The 18817-nt window shown below is 40.3% G+C and overlaps 1 protein-coding gene across 1 annotated transcript in view; it reads left to right on the top strand.

Moving 5' to 3' along the window:
- NCEH1 (neutral cholesterol ester hydrolase 1) overlaps positions 1–18817 on the top strand; it is a 67894-nt gene that overhangs the window by 40250 nt on the left and 8827 nt on the right. Inside the window, exons 2-3 of the mRNA XM_043874886.1 lie at positions 1757–1985; positions 4275–4344. Of these exons, the coding sequence (XP_043730821.1) occupies positions 1757–1985; positions 4275–4344 (299 nt within the window). The remainder of the gene's footprint in view (positions 1–1756; positions 1986–4274; positions 4345–18817) is intronic.

The raw sequence follows: 18817 nt of genomic DNA, 5'->3' as shown, positions 1-18817 counted from the left end.
GTCTAGAAATTTTAGTGAATACAGAGATTCTCAACTAGGCCCCAGTGCATCTCCATATTCCCCCATTAGACTGATGTGTTACCACAAAACTCAAATGATGATTACCTCTTCCTAATTTGCCAAAGACTTTAAACCTTTAATTTTATGATTAGACTCCTCTGTATATGTATGTGTGTTCATGAACACATTTGTTTGTTTCATATCAAGAACAGTAAAAGTTGTTTCAACTTTTTCAATAAGTTGGTCGATTGATACATACTGAAATTGAGTTATTTTATTAATACTCATTTGCTTTGCTGTTGCATATATTGGCAGCCACTAGATAGTAATGAGATTGCTGGAAAAACTGTTCATGGTTAGATAAATTACTTCTGGTTCTTGCTTTTCATGAACACTGGCTAATTGTTCTATAAGTCTTTCCAGCTCTTTTCACGGCAGGGTATATGTATACAGTAATAATATTTTATATGAGACAGTGGGGTAAATGGCTCAGGAACTTGGCTGCCCAGAGACAGAGAGGATCAGTGTCATAGCACATCTGTGTCCTCTTCAAGGCATAACAGTGTGCTCCATGTGTGTGCTGGGAAGCTGTATTATGGTGGATTGCAGATTACAGAGCTCTTATTTCTACTAGTGACATTGTCTTCTTGATCTTATGATGGCATTAAATATTTCACTAATCATCAGTGTTCTGTTTCATATTCTACAGAAGCACACTGTTACTCTTCATCTGCTCCCTGTCAAGTTTGAGAGCCACTAGGAGATACAGTATCTGAGTTCATGCTCCTGTGCCAGGAAGGTTTCTAATCACTCTGTGACACTTCTGAGCCTCTCTAGCTTGACTAGTCACTGGCTTCCAGATGGCTTCCAATTTTCTGACTTTGTAACATGGCCTGTAGGTCTTGCAGGGAGGTTAGTTTTATAAGTGTACTCAATAGGAAGAGCTTGTATGAGAAGCAGAAAGAGGGAGTGCAGTCTTCAGGGTCTTTGCTGGGTGGTTAGCCTGGGTCTCCTTTCCAACCAGATAACTTCCTGTGAACTCTTAATGCAGAACTCGATGGTCTCAGAGCTTAAAGGGGGAAGAGACAACAGGCTGCATGTTCTTTGCACATTTCTGCAAAGTTCCTGGTTATGTCTGAGCTGCTCTGCTTCCAAACTCCAGTGCTGCAGCCGACTCTGCTTCTTCTCCCTCATACACTCATTCCTTTCTCCTGCTCTCAAAACAATCACACTTAAATATATAAGCTTAAAATTTTTTTTAAATGCTTAACAGTAAATATAAAACTTTCTCTTTTTTATGTGTATTCAATAAAGTATTCTTCCTTCACTCCTCATATGTTATTTGAAATGTGATGTGCTAATTTAGGGTGAGGACAGGGACTAAAAACTGGAATTCACAGTTCCCAGGCTTGAGTTGCAGAACTTCCAGTTAACCAGCAAGATGGGCACATTCAGCTAATTCAGCTAATCTAAGCACATTCAGCTAATCTAAGCCTGCTTGATAAAACAAGACTAGTGACACATTTCCCTCTCAGAGATTATCTGAAGATCAAAGAAGATCTCATATAAGAAAATACTCTGGAAGTTCAAGGAATGAAAGATAGAGACATTGTGTTATTTTATTGAAAGTGGCCAGTGAGTCCTCAAGGGTAGTGGCAATTGCATGTAAGAATTCAAATGCTGAGGGTCGGTGAGTGTGGCTCAGGTGACGACAAAGCTGACGCACCCTCTCTCTCATTCCCCCCTCATCCTCCAGAGCAACTTGATACACTACCTGGGCCTCAGTCATCATCTGCTCGCGCTGAACTTCATCATCGTTTCTTTTGGCAAGAAAAGCGCATGGTCGTCTGCTCGGGTGAAGGTGACTGACACTGACTTTGATGGTGTGGAAGTCAGAGTGTTTGAAGGCCCTCCAAAGCCAGAAGAGCCTCTGAAACGCAGTGTTGTTTATATCCATGGAGGAGGCTGGGCCTTGGCAAGCGCAAGTATGTCCTCACCTTTAGGTTGTTTGGGGTTGTGGCTGGCCCTGGCAGATATATGACTGGGTTGACTTTCTTACTGGGTAAGGAGAAGGGACCACTGGACTTGGTCCCCCTGGCAGTCCCAGTTATCCCTACCATCCCAGCAAAGTTATTCATAGCATCCCCTCCTCCCCACTTTCCATTCTTGAAAGGATCCTGGTTTGGATGATTAGTTGTATAGCTACCCTACACCAAGAGTTTTGCCTGTTTGTTAATTCAGGCAGACTGTTTTGAAAATATTTCCTGTAATCTAAATCATACACTAACTTATTGTGAAGTACTGAAGTTGCTTTCTATACCCGAACAAGGTAAAGTTGGGCCAGAATATGAGGCAGGTATCTGTAGCTCTAGACTAACTTGTGTTTTGAAGACATCTTTCTATGAAATAGAACAAGGATTTCTGTGTATACATGTTAACTCATCAACATTTTATCTGCTTATGAAACCAAAGATGAAAATATTAAATGTATGCCCCAGTTAAAAGGAAATGACCTTGAAAAGTTCAAGAACATTCTCTTTAGCATTGGATAACTTTCATGAGCAGAATACACATTAAAAATGGCAGGCAGCCAAGTGGAGCAGCCAGTGAAAAGCATACTAAGGAGGAGAGATAAGGGCCTTACCTCTGCTCATAATTATTATGGAGCTACTTTCTTATCTTCAGCCCAGAGATTATTTTCATCCATTAAGTTTAAAGGCTATGGTGGGACTTCCTTGGTGGTCCAGTAGCTAAGACTCCACACTGCCAATACAGGGCGCCTAGCTTCAGGGAACTAGATCCCACATGCTGCAACATGCCACAGTTAAAATCCAGTGCAGCCAAATAAATAAATGTTGTTGTTTTTAGTCACTCAGTTATGTCCAACTCTTTGCAGCCCCATGAACTGTGGCCCACCAGGCTTCTGTGTCCATGGAATTCCAGGCCAGAATACTGGAGTGGGTTGCCATACCCTTCTCCAGGGGATCTTCCCAACCCAGGGATTGAGCCTGGGTCACCTCCTTTGCAGGCAGATTCTTTACTGGCTGAGTCACTAAGGAAGCGAAACAAATAAATAACAGTAAAGTTTTTTAAAAAAAGGCAAAGGCAACTTGTTCTGGTTTGTCTTTAAAAAAAAATGTGGCAAAGGCCAAAAAGTGTAACTTACTCTAGTAATCTCATTTCATTTAACTCCATATTCATCATTTGTTATTTTATTCATTGATTTGTTCACATTTCCAACAGAGATTACTGAATATGTAGGTCTGCCCAGGGCCAAGAGGTTTCCTGGGGTATAGGACTTTGGGTACAAAACCTCAAACAGTTGTATGCAAACCTGGACCTTTGGTTACTCTAACGTGTGCTGGATGATGGGGAAACAAAAATGAGTAAAACAGAGTCTCTGCCCTAGAAAAGATTGCGTCTGAAGCGTTGGACGCTTGCCAGGAGAGACAGTACACCAGAGGCCAGGATGTGGAAGTGCCAGGAATGGTATGGATTATGAGTCAGCCTAGCCTTTTCCACACAGTTTTGACTCATCAGTCCCGTCAGAGAGGAAAGGCTCAGTCTGGAGGAGATATGCAACTGTTTATGTAGTTATTGAACTTCTGGTTCTAATACTGCCTTGGAAAGTCTATAAATAAGGTATTTTTTGGCTTTCTGTTGAGACAGTCTAGCACTTAATGTCAGACTATTAATATATCCAAAGAACAGCTAAGGGATTAAAGTTTTACATATTAAAATATATAAAAACTTTTGGATTCTCTTTCTAAGAAATGCTAAGACTTCCTAAAACTCTATTTGTTATATGTTGGTTTAAACAGAATACCATAGTCTTCAAATTGGTGACTTTTCTGAATCACAGCAAATGAGGGTATTAAAAGAAAATTTTTTGGTTCTAAGGAGGAACTGCTTATTCACTATAATTTTTGGAAAGGCATACCTCTTTGAAGAATTACAAAATCAGAATGAATCTAATGTACTTTATATAGATGATTATGAAAGAAATTTTTAGTTAAAAACACATTTGAAGGTAATCTAGTATGGATTTCCTGTTATTTTATAGCAATTGCATTTTATCAGAAACCAGGTTAATTCTTTTGTATTTGTACTTGTAACTCTGTTAATGAGATGTATGTTCATATTTACTTTTTATTGTTCTTACTATTAATAACTGAAGTCTGAGTCTAAAACAGTCCACAGTTAGCAGAATTTAACAATGGACAGTATTAAATAGACTTCTTTATAGTGAGTGATTGCTCTCTTGTCTCTTTTAGAAATCAGGTATTACGATGAACTGTGCACAGCCATGGCTGAGGAATTGAATGCTGTCATTGTCTCCATTGAGTAAGTAATTAATAATTGTCATACGAGAAAATTTAAGAAAGGATCCTAAGTAACTATCTAGTTACTTTATTTTACAAGTGATAAAATCTAAATTTAAAGTCCAGAGAGGTGAACTGATCTTCCCAAGGTCACAAAAAATGCTCTGTGATGTAACATAGAATTTCTTGAACTAGCTTTATAATGCCTCAAATTATCTTTTTTTACTTTAGTTTTAGAAACTTCTGGAAAAGGAATTTATTGAGATTTTGAGAGAAATATGCAATCAGTTATCTATAGTATATAGTTTGATTACGGCCTTTTATATCTAAAAACCAATAAACACTTTAAGAGAATCTCTTCTACATCCAAGAGTTGGAAAAGGTATTCTCCTGGAGTTAGGTTCTATAACTCAGACCTTGTAAACAGTGATGTGTTCACTATTCTTAGTATAGCCTATTATTATCATTATTAGTATTAATATCAGTGTTTTGAGTTGCTTCTACCAGTTCTGTATTAGCTGTTTTTCTGGGAATCTAAGAAGAATGTGCCCAAAGAAAGGCAATGCCAAAGAATGCTCAAACTATTGCACAATTGCACTCATCTCACACGCTAGCAAAGTAATGCTGAAAATTCTCCAAGCCAAGCTTCAACAGTACGTGAACCATGAACTTCCAGATGTTCAAGCTGGATTTAGAAAAGGCAGAGGAACCAGAGATCAAATTGCCAACATCCACTGGATCATTGAAAAAGCAAGAGAGTTCCAGAAAAATATCTACTTCTGCTTTATTGACTATGCCAAAGCCTTTGACTGTGTGGATCACAATAAACTGTGGAAAACTCTGAAAGAGATGGGAATACCAGACCATCTGACCTGCCTCTTGAGAAATCTGTATGCAGGTCAGGAAGCAGCAGTTAGAACTGGACATGGAACAACAGACTGGTTCCAAATCGGGAAAGGAGTACATCAAGGCTGTATATTGTCACCCTGCTTATTTAACTTATATGCAGAGTACCTCATGAGAAACACTGGGCTGAAGCACAAGCTGGAATCAAGATTGCTGGGAGAAATATCAATAACGTCAGATATGCAGATAACACCACCCTTATGGGAGAAAGCAAAGAAGAACTAAAGAGCATCTTGATGAAAGTGGAAAAGGAGAGTGAAAAAGTTGGCTTAAAGCTCAACATTCAGAAAACTAAGATCATGGCATCTGGTCCCATCACTTCATGGCAAATAGATGGGGAAAGAAAGAAAACAGTGACAGACTTTATTTTGGGGGGCTCCAAAATCACTGCAGATGGTGACTGCAGCCATGAAATTAAAAGACACTTGTCCCTTGGAAGAAAAGCTATGATCAACCTAGATAGCATATTAAAAAGCAGAGACATCCCTTTGCCATAAAGGTCAGTCTAGTCAAAGCTATGGTTTTTCCAGTAGTCATGTATGGATGTGAGAGTTGGGCTGTAAAGATAGTGGAGTGCTGAAGAATTGGTGTTTTTGAATTGTGGTGTTGGAAAACTCGTAAGAGTCCCTTGGACTGCAAGGAGATCCAACCAGTCCATCCTAACGGCAATCAGTCCTGAATATTCATTGGAAGGACTGATGCTGAAGCTGAAACTCCAATAATTTGGCCACCTGATGGGAAGAACTTATTCATTGGAAAAGACCCTGATGCTGGGAAAGATTGAAGGCTGGAGGAGAAGGGGATGACAGAAGATGAGATGGTTGGATAGCATCACTGACTCAATGGACATGAGTTTGAGTATTCTCCAGGAGATGGTGATGGACAGGGAAGCCTAGTGTGCTGCATTTCATGGGGTCACAAAGAGTTGGACACGATTGAGTGACTGAACTGAACTGAACTGAAGAATGTGAAAAATAGTTCTAACAACATCAGTGATTGTAGTAACACAAAAATCATGGTGTTCCGTGGCAGACATGTGCAGGTGCTATGTGTACACTGTTTCTCCTCCTTCAGATCTTTGTCCAAATATTATCCTTTCAACAAGGCCTTTGTTCACACCCCTAAAATTTCAGTCCACTTTTCTTCTATTTTTCTCCAAAATTATCAATTAAAATTCTCCACATTTTCAAAATATCTCCAATTATCAGTGGACTGACAGACCATATATATAACTTATTATGTGTTTATTGTATTAGGTAGAAATAAAAGATGTAAATTTTGTGAAGGCAGAGATTTTAGGGATGGTTGTCTGCTTTGCTCATAGCTGATCATTAGTGTCTGGAATTGTCCCTGGAAGATAGAGGACATTTGTGATATTGCGACTTTTAGAAATATATGTTTCGTCATACAGATGACCAAATATATATTTTTCATATGTACTTGGTCTTCATCCAAAGTTCCTGGTTCACAGCTCCCCAGATCCTTGAAGTTTCCTATATTCAGAGTATTAAAGATGTCTTTGTTTTGTGAATGAGATGATCTTTGGAAGCACCTAAGGATGGGGATACTAATTGCCAGGAGAACCAACCATGTGATTAGAGGGCTGGAACTTTCCTACACCCTGGTCTCTGAGGAGGGGAGAGGGGCTGGAGGCTGAATCAATTGCCAGTGGCCAGTGATTTAATCAGTCATACCTATGTAATGAATCTTCCGTGAAAACCCAAAGGACAGGGTTCAGAAAGCTTCCACTTGGTGAACACATGTAGATGGGAGAGTGGTACACCTTTGAGAGGACATGGAAGCTCTGAACCCTTCCCATGTACCTTGCCCTTCATATCTCTTCCTTCTGGCTGTTCCCGAGTTGTATCCTTTTATAATAAATCAGTAACCTAGAGAGCAAAACCTTTCTCTGAGTTCTGTGAGCCACTCTAGCAAATTAATTGAGCCTGAGGAGGAAGTCGTGGAACCCTCTGATTTATAGCCAGGTGGTCAGAAGTACTTGGACTTGGGGTTGGCAGCCTGTGTTGGAGGGGATTGTTGGAACCTCCGGTCTATAACTTGCTGAGAAGCATAGGTGATTACTTGGGCTTGTGTCTGATGTCTGAAGTAGGGGGGAATCCTACAGTTTTGTAGGTGGTGGTTTAGTCACTGAGTTGTGTCCAACTCTTTGTGACCCCATGGACTGTAGCTCACCAGGCTTCCCTGTCCATGGCATTTTCTAGGCAATAATACTGGAGTGGGTTGCCATTTCCTTCTCCAGGGGATCTTCCCAACCTGACCCAGGCATTGAACCCAGGTCTCCTGCATTTCAGGTGGTCTCCTGCATTGCAGGCAGATTCTTTACTGACTGAACCACAGAGAACAAATGTTGATCCCTTAATCTGTGGAATCTGATGCTATTTCCATAGATACTCTCAGAATTGAGTTGAACTGTTAGACACCCAACTGATGTCTGGTGCATTGCTCGATGGAGATATGGGACAAGCCCCTCCCCTACCCCAGCCCGCCCCCCCAAGAAAAAACAAACACATGTTGAAGATTAGTCACATAACACCAGAAGAGCGTTTAATACCTCTTTATGGAATGAATGAGTAAAGAGTTTTGCTTAGCTCTCGTAAAAGTCATCCAAAATAAGTATTTTGATAATTTTCCTCATAGATGAGGAATTTGAGGTCCATAAAGTTAAGTAACCTGCGTGAAGTCACATAGGTGGAGGGAATAGTAGAATAAATCAGGTGGAATCACACCTCAGGTTCCTATGCTTCTTTGAGCTAGAATCAAACTAACATTGAAGTGCTTCTGGTTCAAGGTGGTGGAGTAGAAGGATGTGTGCTCGTCTCCTCATGTGAAAGCATCAAAATCACAAATAACTGTTGAACAACCACAGACAGGAGGGCGCTAGAACCCACCAAAAAGAGATACCCCACATCCAAAGACAAAGAAGAAGCCACAGTTGAGATAGTAGGAGGGGTACAATCAGGATAAGATCAAACCCCATAACTGCCAGGTGTGTGACCTACTAACTGGAGAACAATAATACCAAAAAAGTTCTCCCACTGTTGTGAAGGTTCTGAGCCCCATATCAGGCTTCCCAGCCTGGGGATCTGACAAAGGGACTGCGAATCCCCAGGGGGGAATCTGACCCTGAGGGTCAGTGGGATTTGATTACAGGACTTTCACAGGACTTGGGGAAACAAAGACTCCAGTCTTGGAAAGGGTACAAAAAAAAATCTCGTGTGCACCAAGACCCAGAGGAAAGGAGCAATGACCCCACAGAAACTGAATCAAAACACCTAGTGTTGAAGGGTCTCCTGTGGAGGCTGGATCAGCAGGGGCTTACCACAGGGATGGGGCACTGGCAGCGGCAGTCCTGGAAGGTCCCCCTTGGCATAGACCCTCTTGGAGGTCACTACTAACCCTACCATAGCGCCTGTAGACCCCAGGACTGGGTTGCCTCAGGCACAACTACCAGGGAGGGAGTGCAGTCCCACCCATCAGCATATAGTTGGACTAAAGCTTTACTGAGCAAGGCCCTGCCCACCAGAGCAAGACCTAGCTTTTCCCACCCTGTCCCTCCCATCAAGAAGCTTACAGAAATCTCTTAGCCTCATCCACCAGAGGGCAGATAGAAGAAGCAAGAACTACAATCCCACAGCAGCTAGAAAGAAAACTACATTACAGAAAGTTAATCAGGATGAAAAAGCAGAGTTATATCCCAGATGAAAGGACAATAATATAAAACCCCAGAAAAACAACTAAATGAAGTGGAGATAAGCTTCAGAATAATGATAGTAAAGATGATCCAGGATCTCAGAAACAGAATGGAGAAGATGCAAGAAATGTTTACCAAAGACCTAGGAGAACTAAAGAACAAACAAACAGAGATGAAAAATAGCCTAAAAGGAATCAATAGCAGAATAACTAAGGCAGAAGAATGGATAAGTGACTTGGAGGACAGAATGGTGGAAATCACTGCTGCAGAACAGAATATAGAAAAAAGAATGAAAAAAAAAAAAAAAAGAAGACAGCCTATGAGACCTCTGGGACAATATTAAACACACCAACATTTGCATTATAGGGGTCCCAGAAGGAGAAGAGAGAGAGAAAAGATCTGAGAAAATATTTGAAGAGGTAATAGCTGAAAACTTCCCTAACATGGGAAAGAAATAGTCAATCAAGTCCAGGAAGCACAGAGTCCCAGGTAGGATAACCCCAAGGAGGAACACCCCAGTACACATAGTAATCAAACTGACAAAAATTAAAGACAAAGATAAAATTCTAAAAGCATCAAGGGAAAAATGACAAATATCATACAAGGGAACTCCCATCAGGTTATCAGCTGATTTCTCAATAGAAGCTCTACAAGCCAGAAGGGAATGGCACAATATATTTAAAGTGATGAAGGGGAAGAACCTGCAACCAAGAATACTCTGCCCAGCAGGAAGACTCTCATTCAGATTTGGTGGAGAAATCAAAAGCTTTCCAGACAAGCAAAAATTAAGAGAATTCAACACCACCAAACCAGCTTTACGACAAATGTTAAAGGAACTTCTCTAGGCAGGAAACACAGGAGAAGGAAAAGACGTACAGAAAATAAACCCAAAACTATTAATAAAATGATAATAGGATCGTACATATTGATAATTACCTTAATTGTAAATGTAAATGCACCAACCAAAAGACATAGACTGGCTGGGTGGATGAAAACATGTGCATGTATGCACTTCCACTTACCACATCACTCTGCTTGACCCCTCAATTGTATGTAATTATTTTATATTGTTAAGTTAATCATATTCCCACTGTGGCTTACAATTATGATTATCTTTTATTTTTTGTCTGGCTATTGATTGTGAAAACTGATAAACTTCTTTTATTATTGTGATTATGTAACTATTACCCACTTAATGCCATTGTATCATGATTGATCAACCAAAAAATAATAGAATTCTGTATTATCAAAACTACCATTTAATAGAAAAACTTGTAATCACTTTTTAAAATCCAGATGCGTATCAGAATTACCTTGGAATTTTTTGAAAAATACAAATGCCCAGGTATTGTTTTTTTCTCTCCAAAGCTCCAGATATGTTTCTAATGAACAGTCATGTTTAAAAACAACTGAACTATTTGATGACTTTATACTTTCATCTAGTTTGTTTCACTTTTTATATTTTATATTCAGTGCTCCCATTTCATATAGTTCATGTTTTCCAATTTTTCCAGCTCTTTTTTTTATTTTTTTTGATGTTCTTTCTCATGCCTTTATCAAGAGTAGTAGAAAAACTTTTGTATACATATATATGGGGATTCCTTGGTAGCTCAGTGGTAAAAAAAATCCGCCTGCAATGCAGGAGACGCAAGAGATGTGGGTTCAATCCCTGGGTTGAGAAGATTCCCTGGAGAAGGCAATGGCTACCCACTCCAGTATTCTTGCCTGGAGAATTCCATGAACAGAGGAGCTTGATGGCTCTTTGGGGTCTCAAAGAGTCAGACATGACTGAGTGACTTTTAGTTAGTTAGTGTGTGACTGTCCTGTCACATTGATCCAAGTGCAGCAGGAAGTATTAGTTATGTACAAACTCTGCCTTGTTCTGCCAGAAGACAAACAAGGGCCAGACAATTGTCCAGAACCACATTAGCCAAGGAAACAAGAGAGGCCCCAAGCCCCATTAAGACTTTACATAGGAGGCAACCTACTACATCGTTTTACTTCTCTATTGATGGTACCTGTCTTTTGAATAAGTGTCTCAGGTCTTTCACTGGCCCACAGGTGTATTGTTCTTCTGCTGTGACCTGCAGGGTTTCTGCAAAACAGTCAGACCCAACTGAACGATTAAGCACACAAACACATAAATAATTTTTATATATATTTTAGAAAACTTATGAATTTTTGCCTAACTAAAAAATTTATGACGTTTTGATTCTACTTGTTTGACTTAGTATGAATTTCTTATTTTAAAAAAGTAGATATGCAACAAGCAACAGAGGTTTACTCTACAGCATGGGGAACTATAGTCAATACCTTGTAATAACCTATAATGGAAAATAATCTCAAAAAATAATTTAAAAAAAAGAAAGCTAACACTGAAGGATGCTAATGATGCCGAGTGACGGGTTTATGGCAACAATTGCCACTTTCCATGCCCTGACCTTGCTTACCTTCCCTCTGCCTCTCTCTGCCAGCTGAGCTCCCCTTCACAGCTTACCTCTTTTTTGCCCCTACTCTGGATCGGGAACCTAAGGGAATCCTTGCCTCTCCAGTCCCTTGGAAGGACTAGTGTCCAGAGTCATTGAAGCAGCTCTGACCCTGTGAACAAGAGTCTTGGAACCAGAGTGGTGCTGTGGCAGCCTCCTCAGCAAATTTGACACTAGACAGCCCTGGGCAACTCCCAGGCCATCCTAGATAAATCATCAGGGCCTCCCAGATCACTCGAGGGCCCCTGGTGCAATTTTATATTGCAGGAAGCGTCAAGCATATCATATGGCCTGGGCAGCTGGTCAAGGGAAGACTGCAGCTGTTTAGGCAGATGAAACCCCGTTATAGATCAAGGCCCTGAAGCTCAGGGCCAGTGAACTGACTTCAGGGCCTCTTCAGTGGTTTCCTGTGTAGCTCCAGCTCCTCAAAGGCCTGAGGAAAGGACAGAAGGTGGTCTTGTTTTACTTGGCACCATGAGGATTCTCCACATGAGCCTAATCTTCCAAGTGTTCTTTAAGCCCCGGTGTATCATAAGACAAGGAAGGATAGATAGGATGTTTTTAAGATTTTTTTAAAAGAAGTTCAATATAGAACAATAGAATGGGTCTGACTTGTTCAGTTGGGTCTGACTCTTTTACAGAAACCCTGCAGGTCACAGCAGAAGAACAATATACCTGTGAGCCAGTGAAAGACCTGAGACACTTATTCAAAAGACTAGAGATCTCGTCAAGAAAATTAGAGTTACCAAGGGACCATTTCATGCAAAGATGGGCACAATAAAGGACAGAAATGGTATGGACCTAACAGAAGCAGAAGATATTAAGACGAGGTGGCAAGAATACACAGAAGAACTATACAAAAAAGATCTTCACGACCCAGATAAACATGATGGTATGATCGCTCACCTAGAGCCAGACATCCTGGAATGCAAAGTCAAGTGGGCCTTAGGAAGCATCACTATGAACAAAGCTAGTGGAGGTGATGGAATTCCACTTGAGCTATTTCAAATCCTAAAAGATGATGCTGTGAAAGTGCTGCATTCAATATGCCAGCAAATTTGGAAAACTCAGCAGTAGCCACAGGACTGGAAAAGGTCAGTTTTCATTCCAATCCCAAAGAATGCTCAAACTACCACACAATTGCACTCATCTCACACACTAGTAAAGTAATGCTCAAAATTCTCCAAGCCAGGTTTCAGCAATACGTGAGCCGTGAACTTCCAGATGTTCAAGTTGGATTTGGAAAGAGTAGAGGAACCAGTGATCAAATTGCCAACATCCACTGGGTTATCAAAAAAAGCAAGAGAGTTCCAGAAAAACATCTATTTCTGCTTTACTGACTATGCCAAAGCCTTTGATTGTGTGGATCACAACAAACTGCAGAAAATTCTGAAAGAGGTGGGAATACCAGACCACCTGACCTGCCTCCTGAGAAATCTGTATGCAGGTCAAGAAGCAACAGTTAGAACTGGACGTGGAACAGACTAGTTCCAAATAGGAAAAGGAATACATCAAGGCTGTATATTGTCACCATGCTTATTTAACTTCTATGCAGACTACATCATGAGAAACTCTGGGCTGGAAGAAGCACAAGCTGGAATCAAGATTGCTGGGAGAAATATCAATAACCTCAGATATGCAGATGACACCACCCTTGTGGCAGAAAGTGAAGAAGAATTAAAGAGTCTCTTGATGAAAGTGAAAGAGGAGAGTGAAAAAGTTGGCTTAAAGCTCAACATTCAGAAAACAAAGATCATGGCATCCAGTCCCATCACTTCATGGCAAAGAGATGGAGAAACAGTGGAAACAGTGACAGATTTTATTTTTGGGGTTTCCAAAATCACTGCAGATGGTGACTGCAGCCATGAAATTAAAAGACGCTTACTCCTTGGAAGAAATGTTATGACCAACCTAGAGAGCATATTAAAAAGCAGAGACATCACTTTGCCAACAAAGGTCCATCTAGTCAAGGCTATGGTTTTTCCAGTAGTCATATATGGATGTGAGAGTTGCACTGTAAAGAAAGCTGAGTAGCGAAGAATTGACACTTTTGGACTGTAGTGTAGGAAAAGACTCTTGAGAGTCCCTTGGACTGCAAGGAGATCAAACCAGTCCATCCTAAAGGAAATCAGTCTTGAATATTCATTGGATGGACTGATGTTGAAGCTGAAACTCCAATACTTTGGCCACCTGATGCAAAGAGCTGTCTCATTTGAAAAGACTCGAATGCTGGGAAAGATTGAAGTCGGGCGAAGAAAGGGATGACAGAGGATGAGATGGTTGGATGGCATCACTGACTCAAGGGGCATGAGTTTGAGTAAACTCCAGGAGTTGGTGATGGACAGGGAGGCCTGTCCTGCTGCAGTTCATGGGGTCACAAAGAGTCAGACATGACTGAGTGACTGAACTGAACTGAACTGAATGAATGAATACACTTTGAGATGGTTAGTGACTTCAGAGGGTTGTTACAAGAATCAGTTTGGACATCTGAGATGAAAGGACCTTGGATGCTCTAAGGCACTAGGCAAGTCTGGAGGCTCAGTACCCTAGCCCATGGACAGAAAAGTCCAACTGTATTCATCAACATGTTTGGAAGTCACAGAACTTTTCTTTGCAGCAATAATGAGCTAAGGTGATTAGGATCCATCCAGGCCAGCCAACCCCTGAAGAGCCACATAACCTTTATGCTCTAGTTGAGGTATGGCCAACATCATATGACTGTGATGTTTCTCTTGGAAAGTATGTTCAGAGGTCTGACATGGGACCATGTTTCTCCTCACTGTTCACCTCTTTCTTCCTTCCTTTATTCCATAAATATCTATTGACTTCCTGTAATGTGCCAGCTATTGTGTTAAATTCTAATGCATAATAGTGTGACTGAGATAAACATAATTTCTGCCCTCATAGAGTTTACAATCTAGATGGGAAGGCAAATCTTGAACAAATAATGTTAAACATGATAAGTGATTTGAAGTAGAAAGGGAAGTAGTGATGGAGGCATCTAATAGGTAAGGTGTTATCTAGTTCGAAAATTTGAATTGTACTCCTAAGGATGAGCAGAACCTAGTTAAAGGAGTGAATTGGTCATGGAAGTACAAAATGGGGAAATGAGAGGGATTGGGAGGAAAGGAGGAGGATGAGAACATTAAGGAAATGAAATATGAGAGATGAGTAATGGAGGGTCTCATGCTTCTGGAGATAAGAAATATGGGTATATACCTGGGAGCCTTCAGAAGGATGGTGGACTCTGGGTTCTCCTGGAATTCCTTCTCCTAGCAGGGAGGCTGTCTGGACACAACTGCTCCTTATCCTTGATGCTAACAGAAGTGGGTAGTGGTGTCATGGCTTTGTTTCAGTGTGGGGATGGCCTTCTGGAAGGTTCTATATAATCTGAGGAAGCTGATAGGCAAGGGTTGAGGATGAAATCACTTCACATGAAGCACAACCATGAGCTGGAACTCCTGAGTTAATGTCATTGGTATTGGCTCAAGATTCTGGGGACAGATCTAACAACTAAGGTAGATAAAGATCTCAAGGCATAAAAATAGGCCATGACTTCTATTCAGTAGCTTCAACAACACTATGCTATTTTTACACATAATTGCACAATAAGTATTTGTGAAGTAAATGAAAGAGTGCATCTTGTAATACCAAAAATACATGGTTGTATCCTCATGTACATAACATGGGAGGGAAGTTTATGTTTATAAGCTTATTTTCATAAACTTCAGTGCAGTTTAACTATAACGTGATAACTTTTTACCTGTAGTTTATATAATGAAACACAATACTAAAACCATAAAACACCAGGGAGAAGGAATATTTAATTTTTTTGAAAGATAAGATGCTAATGTGTAGCATGGGGAATATAGTCAGTAATGTTGTATTAACTATGTATGGTGACAAATGGTAACTAGACTTATTGTAGTCATCATGTCATAATATATATAAATGTCAAATCAGCATGTTGTACATACAATATAATATTAAGTGGTCATCGTACTTCAATTACAAAAAGATAAAATGTAAGATAATAACAAAGTATTATTATGCTGGATATTATTAAATTCTAGCTTTTTTGGTTGTGAAAAGTGGTTTCAAGTTGTGTTTTGCTTAAGTCTTTGCTACACTCAAACTTTCTATTTTGTGTTGATGGAGACCTTTTCCCCTCCACCAAATATCAGGTAGCAGTATGCACAGAGAACTTAAAACTTGCCAGAGCTGTAAAGAAGAATGTTGCTCAGGAGACAGGAAGGAAGCTGGAGTGTGTATCTTGGTCTGCTGCTAACAGAGTTATAAGCAATGGGACTCATGACTCTGTCTTCCTCATCCATAAGATTAGATGAGTACAAGCTGACAAAATCACAAAGCTTCTAGGAGGCACAGTGAGACGTCCATGTTGATAGTTGTTCAAGCAAGATACTCTGAAAGACACGACGTGACAGTCACCTCACTGTGACTTGCCCTCTGCTCCTTTTCCTGCTCTTCCTTCCTGTCCTGAGTGGAGAAATCCTCACATATCACCCCGACCCAGGCAGCCCCGGGAGGTGGGAAGACTGAATTCTTCAGGGTTCCCTCCAAGAAAGGGGAGATTTGGCCCAAAGTTTCCTTTCACTCAGTCCAGGCCACTGTATTAGCAAACCTAAAGGCCAGTGTTACAAAGAGTTTAATGCTACAGAAAGATAATATTGTGGCTTCTTTTTAAAAAGTAGGTTGTTTTAGATCCTTAACAATCATTTACTAATGAATGTCTCCTTTTTAGACATATTAAGGTAAAGTCTTCTTGACTCTGTTTTTGACTAAAAAAAAAAATCCACTGGTTTCTCTCTTGTGGTTTAGGACTTTTAGAATTTGTGGGGAGGAGGGTGAAGCTGTACAGAAAGCCTGTGCTATCAACAAGCAGTGAGGTAGGGAAGCTTAGTTCCATCCACACCTGAGCCCAGAGCTCAGTTTAGCTTCTGAAATCACAGAGAAAGTAGGTCAGAGGGACTTTGTACCAAGCCTACTTGGGCTCCAATGGCCCCTGAGGGACTGCTTGGCTCTTTAGCGCTCCTTGAAGTTAAAGGCAAGGTTTGTATCTGAATGGGGGAAGGGAGGCCTGGGGAGCTCCCAGCTGTGTCCATAGAGACGTCTCAGGAAGCCTTAACTTGTAAAAAGCATCAGGAATCACATTGTTTGAGTGGATCATAATTCTAGAATCAGTCATTCCTAGGGTTTTGGTGATACATCCTGACATCTGTCAGTTCTTTTGAATGTACTTATTGTCCAATCAACCAAGTTTTTGTTAAGCTCGGCTCTCCCTTGCTGAATGACTGATAGTCAAAGCTCTCTCTGAAGGCAATTTTGAGAGAAGAAACAGAAAGGAAAACCCTTCTTCAACCTTTATGCGCAAACATTATTGCACAAATGAAAAGAGAAACAATTATCTATTCACAGTGTTTCATAATTTTATTATAAATTTTGTTATATATTCTTCTAATGGAAAGGAAGCTTTACCTATTAGAAGAATAAACAGATTCTTTCTCTGGAGTTGTCTTCCTCAAACAGCACAGTAAGAGTGTAATTGTTGATTTGTTTCAGATAACCCCTGCTGAACATACAGGTTCTTTAAGATTGAGCAAAATATTAACATTTTTTATGTTCTCAAGATGAATCTATTGAGCTCTTCTTGGGAGACAGTAAAAAGGGGGGGAAAAGTGGGGGCAGGGGGCAAAAAAGGAATGTGATTTTGTCTCCCTCTTGAATCAAATAGGAGTAGACATTCCAGAATATCGTGTACCTTTCACCCGCCTGGCACTACATGAATAGAACTGTGTCCTTGCCCACTGCAGAAGGCTGTCCTAGTGTTTCCAGGCCAGGTTATTTTGAGGAAGAATGTACTTTATCACAGTCTCAGAACACTAGTGTCACTTAGGGTTTCCATTTCCAGAGTCATCCCCTGTCAACTCAGGACTCATGTATCTACCTTTGACTTAAGGAGGAGTTTGTCAGTCTTTCTGAGCATTGCTCCATCTCTCTGCTCACTAATAAAGTAGGTAATGAATTAACAGATTGTGGAAATGGCACAGCTTATGCCTGGACCACTTTAGTACATAATTATGACTTTCTGTTTATTCCTAGAAGCTGGCATGTCTATTATGACTTATTGAGACTTTGAGGGCTCCAAAAAAAGGAGAGCTGCATTTGGTCGGGCTCTTAGAAGTTTTCATGGAGGAAGCTGCACTTGAGATAAGACTTAAAGAATGGGAACATGTGATACGGAATTGCTGGGTGAAGGGCTAATGAGATGGAGAGAGGGATCAATGCTTTGGGAACAGGAACAGGAAGATGTGTTCAGAGGATACTGATGGTATGGCTGGATTCAGTGATATTTCGGAACCCTGGCATCACTTGGAGGACTTTTTCTTCAAATACAGATATGCTGGGCCCCACCTCAGATCAAATAAATGGGAATGTTTTGTAGAGGAGCTCAAACCTCAGTGTTTTGTTTTTTATAAATCTCCCAAGATTACCCTAAGGTGCATACAGAGCTGAGAAACTCTGAGCTATGCAGGGCCTACAGACAGCCCTTGAAGACGTGCCTGAAAAGTAGGTGATTAAGGAACAATTTCTTTTTTTTAATGTCTTTTAAGGTATATGGCTTAATATTTTCCATACTATAGTAGTGCTGCTAAAATGACAGATTTTACATATAAAAGGCATAAACTAAATATATAAAAGGTATAAACAAAATTAAAATTTTGTTTGGGATGAATAAAAATATCATTATTAAATTATTAAATTTATCTAAAGATTTATCATGTACAGATAATTAAAGATGTACCATGTGCCAGACGCTGTCTCAGGTGATTTGTTTTGAGAATATTGCAAAAACATTGAAATCATGAGAGAAGTTCTGGGATGTGAGAAATCTACAGTTTTGAGAATTTACTGCTTTGACGAGGTAGTAAGAACGCACATGTACATTTGAAGTCTGCGGGTTTTGAAGAATGAGAATATTTTAAAAGGATGAGGCATGTGGGGTATAAATTTGGATTGTAGCTTTGCCACTTATTAGCTGTTGTAGGCTGGTTATGCATCCCCTTTGAGCTGTATGATCACACTCTTAAACCCGCAGATTTGCTCTGAGATTTGAGTGAAACCTCTGTAGAGCACCTGGTGAGGTGCCTCACCTAGCAGGAAAAAGTTAATTTTTATAGAGTGTACATACTCATTAAATTGAGTAAACCTCATTCTCAAGTTTACACCAAACTTTGTTCTTTTGGTAGGAGGCACGTGTTGTAATAGGTAGGCAGAAGCTAAACACTGCAGAGTCATCTATCCTTCACTGAGTTAGGCAAATTGAGACTGTGTTTACCACAAATTCATCAGGTGCTTTAACTCAATACAAC

Source organism: Cervus elaphus, chromosome 19, assembly GCF_910594005.1.
Source record: "Cervus elaphus chromosome 19, mCerEla1.1, whole genome shotgun sequence".
Taxonomy (NCBI): Eukaryota; Metazoa; Chordata; class Mammalia; order Artiodactyla; family Cervidae; genus Cervus; species Cervus elaphus.
Note: the sequence above shows the minus strand (reverse complement) of the source record. Positions and strands in the feature narration are given on the sequence as shown.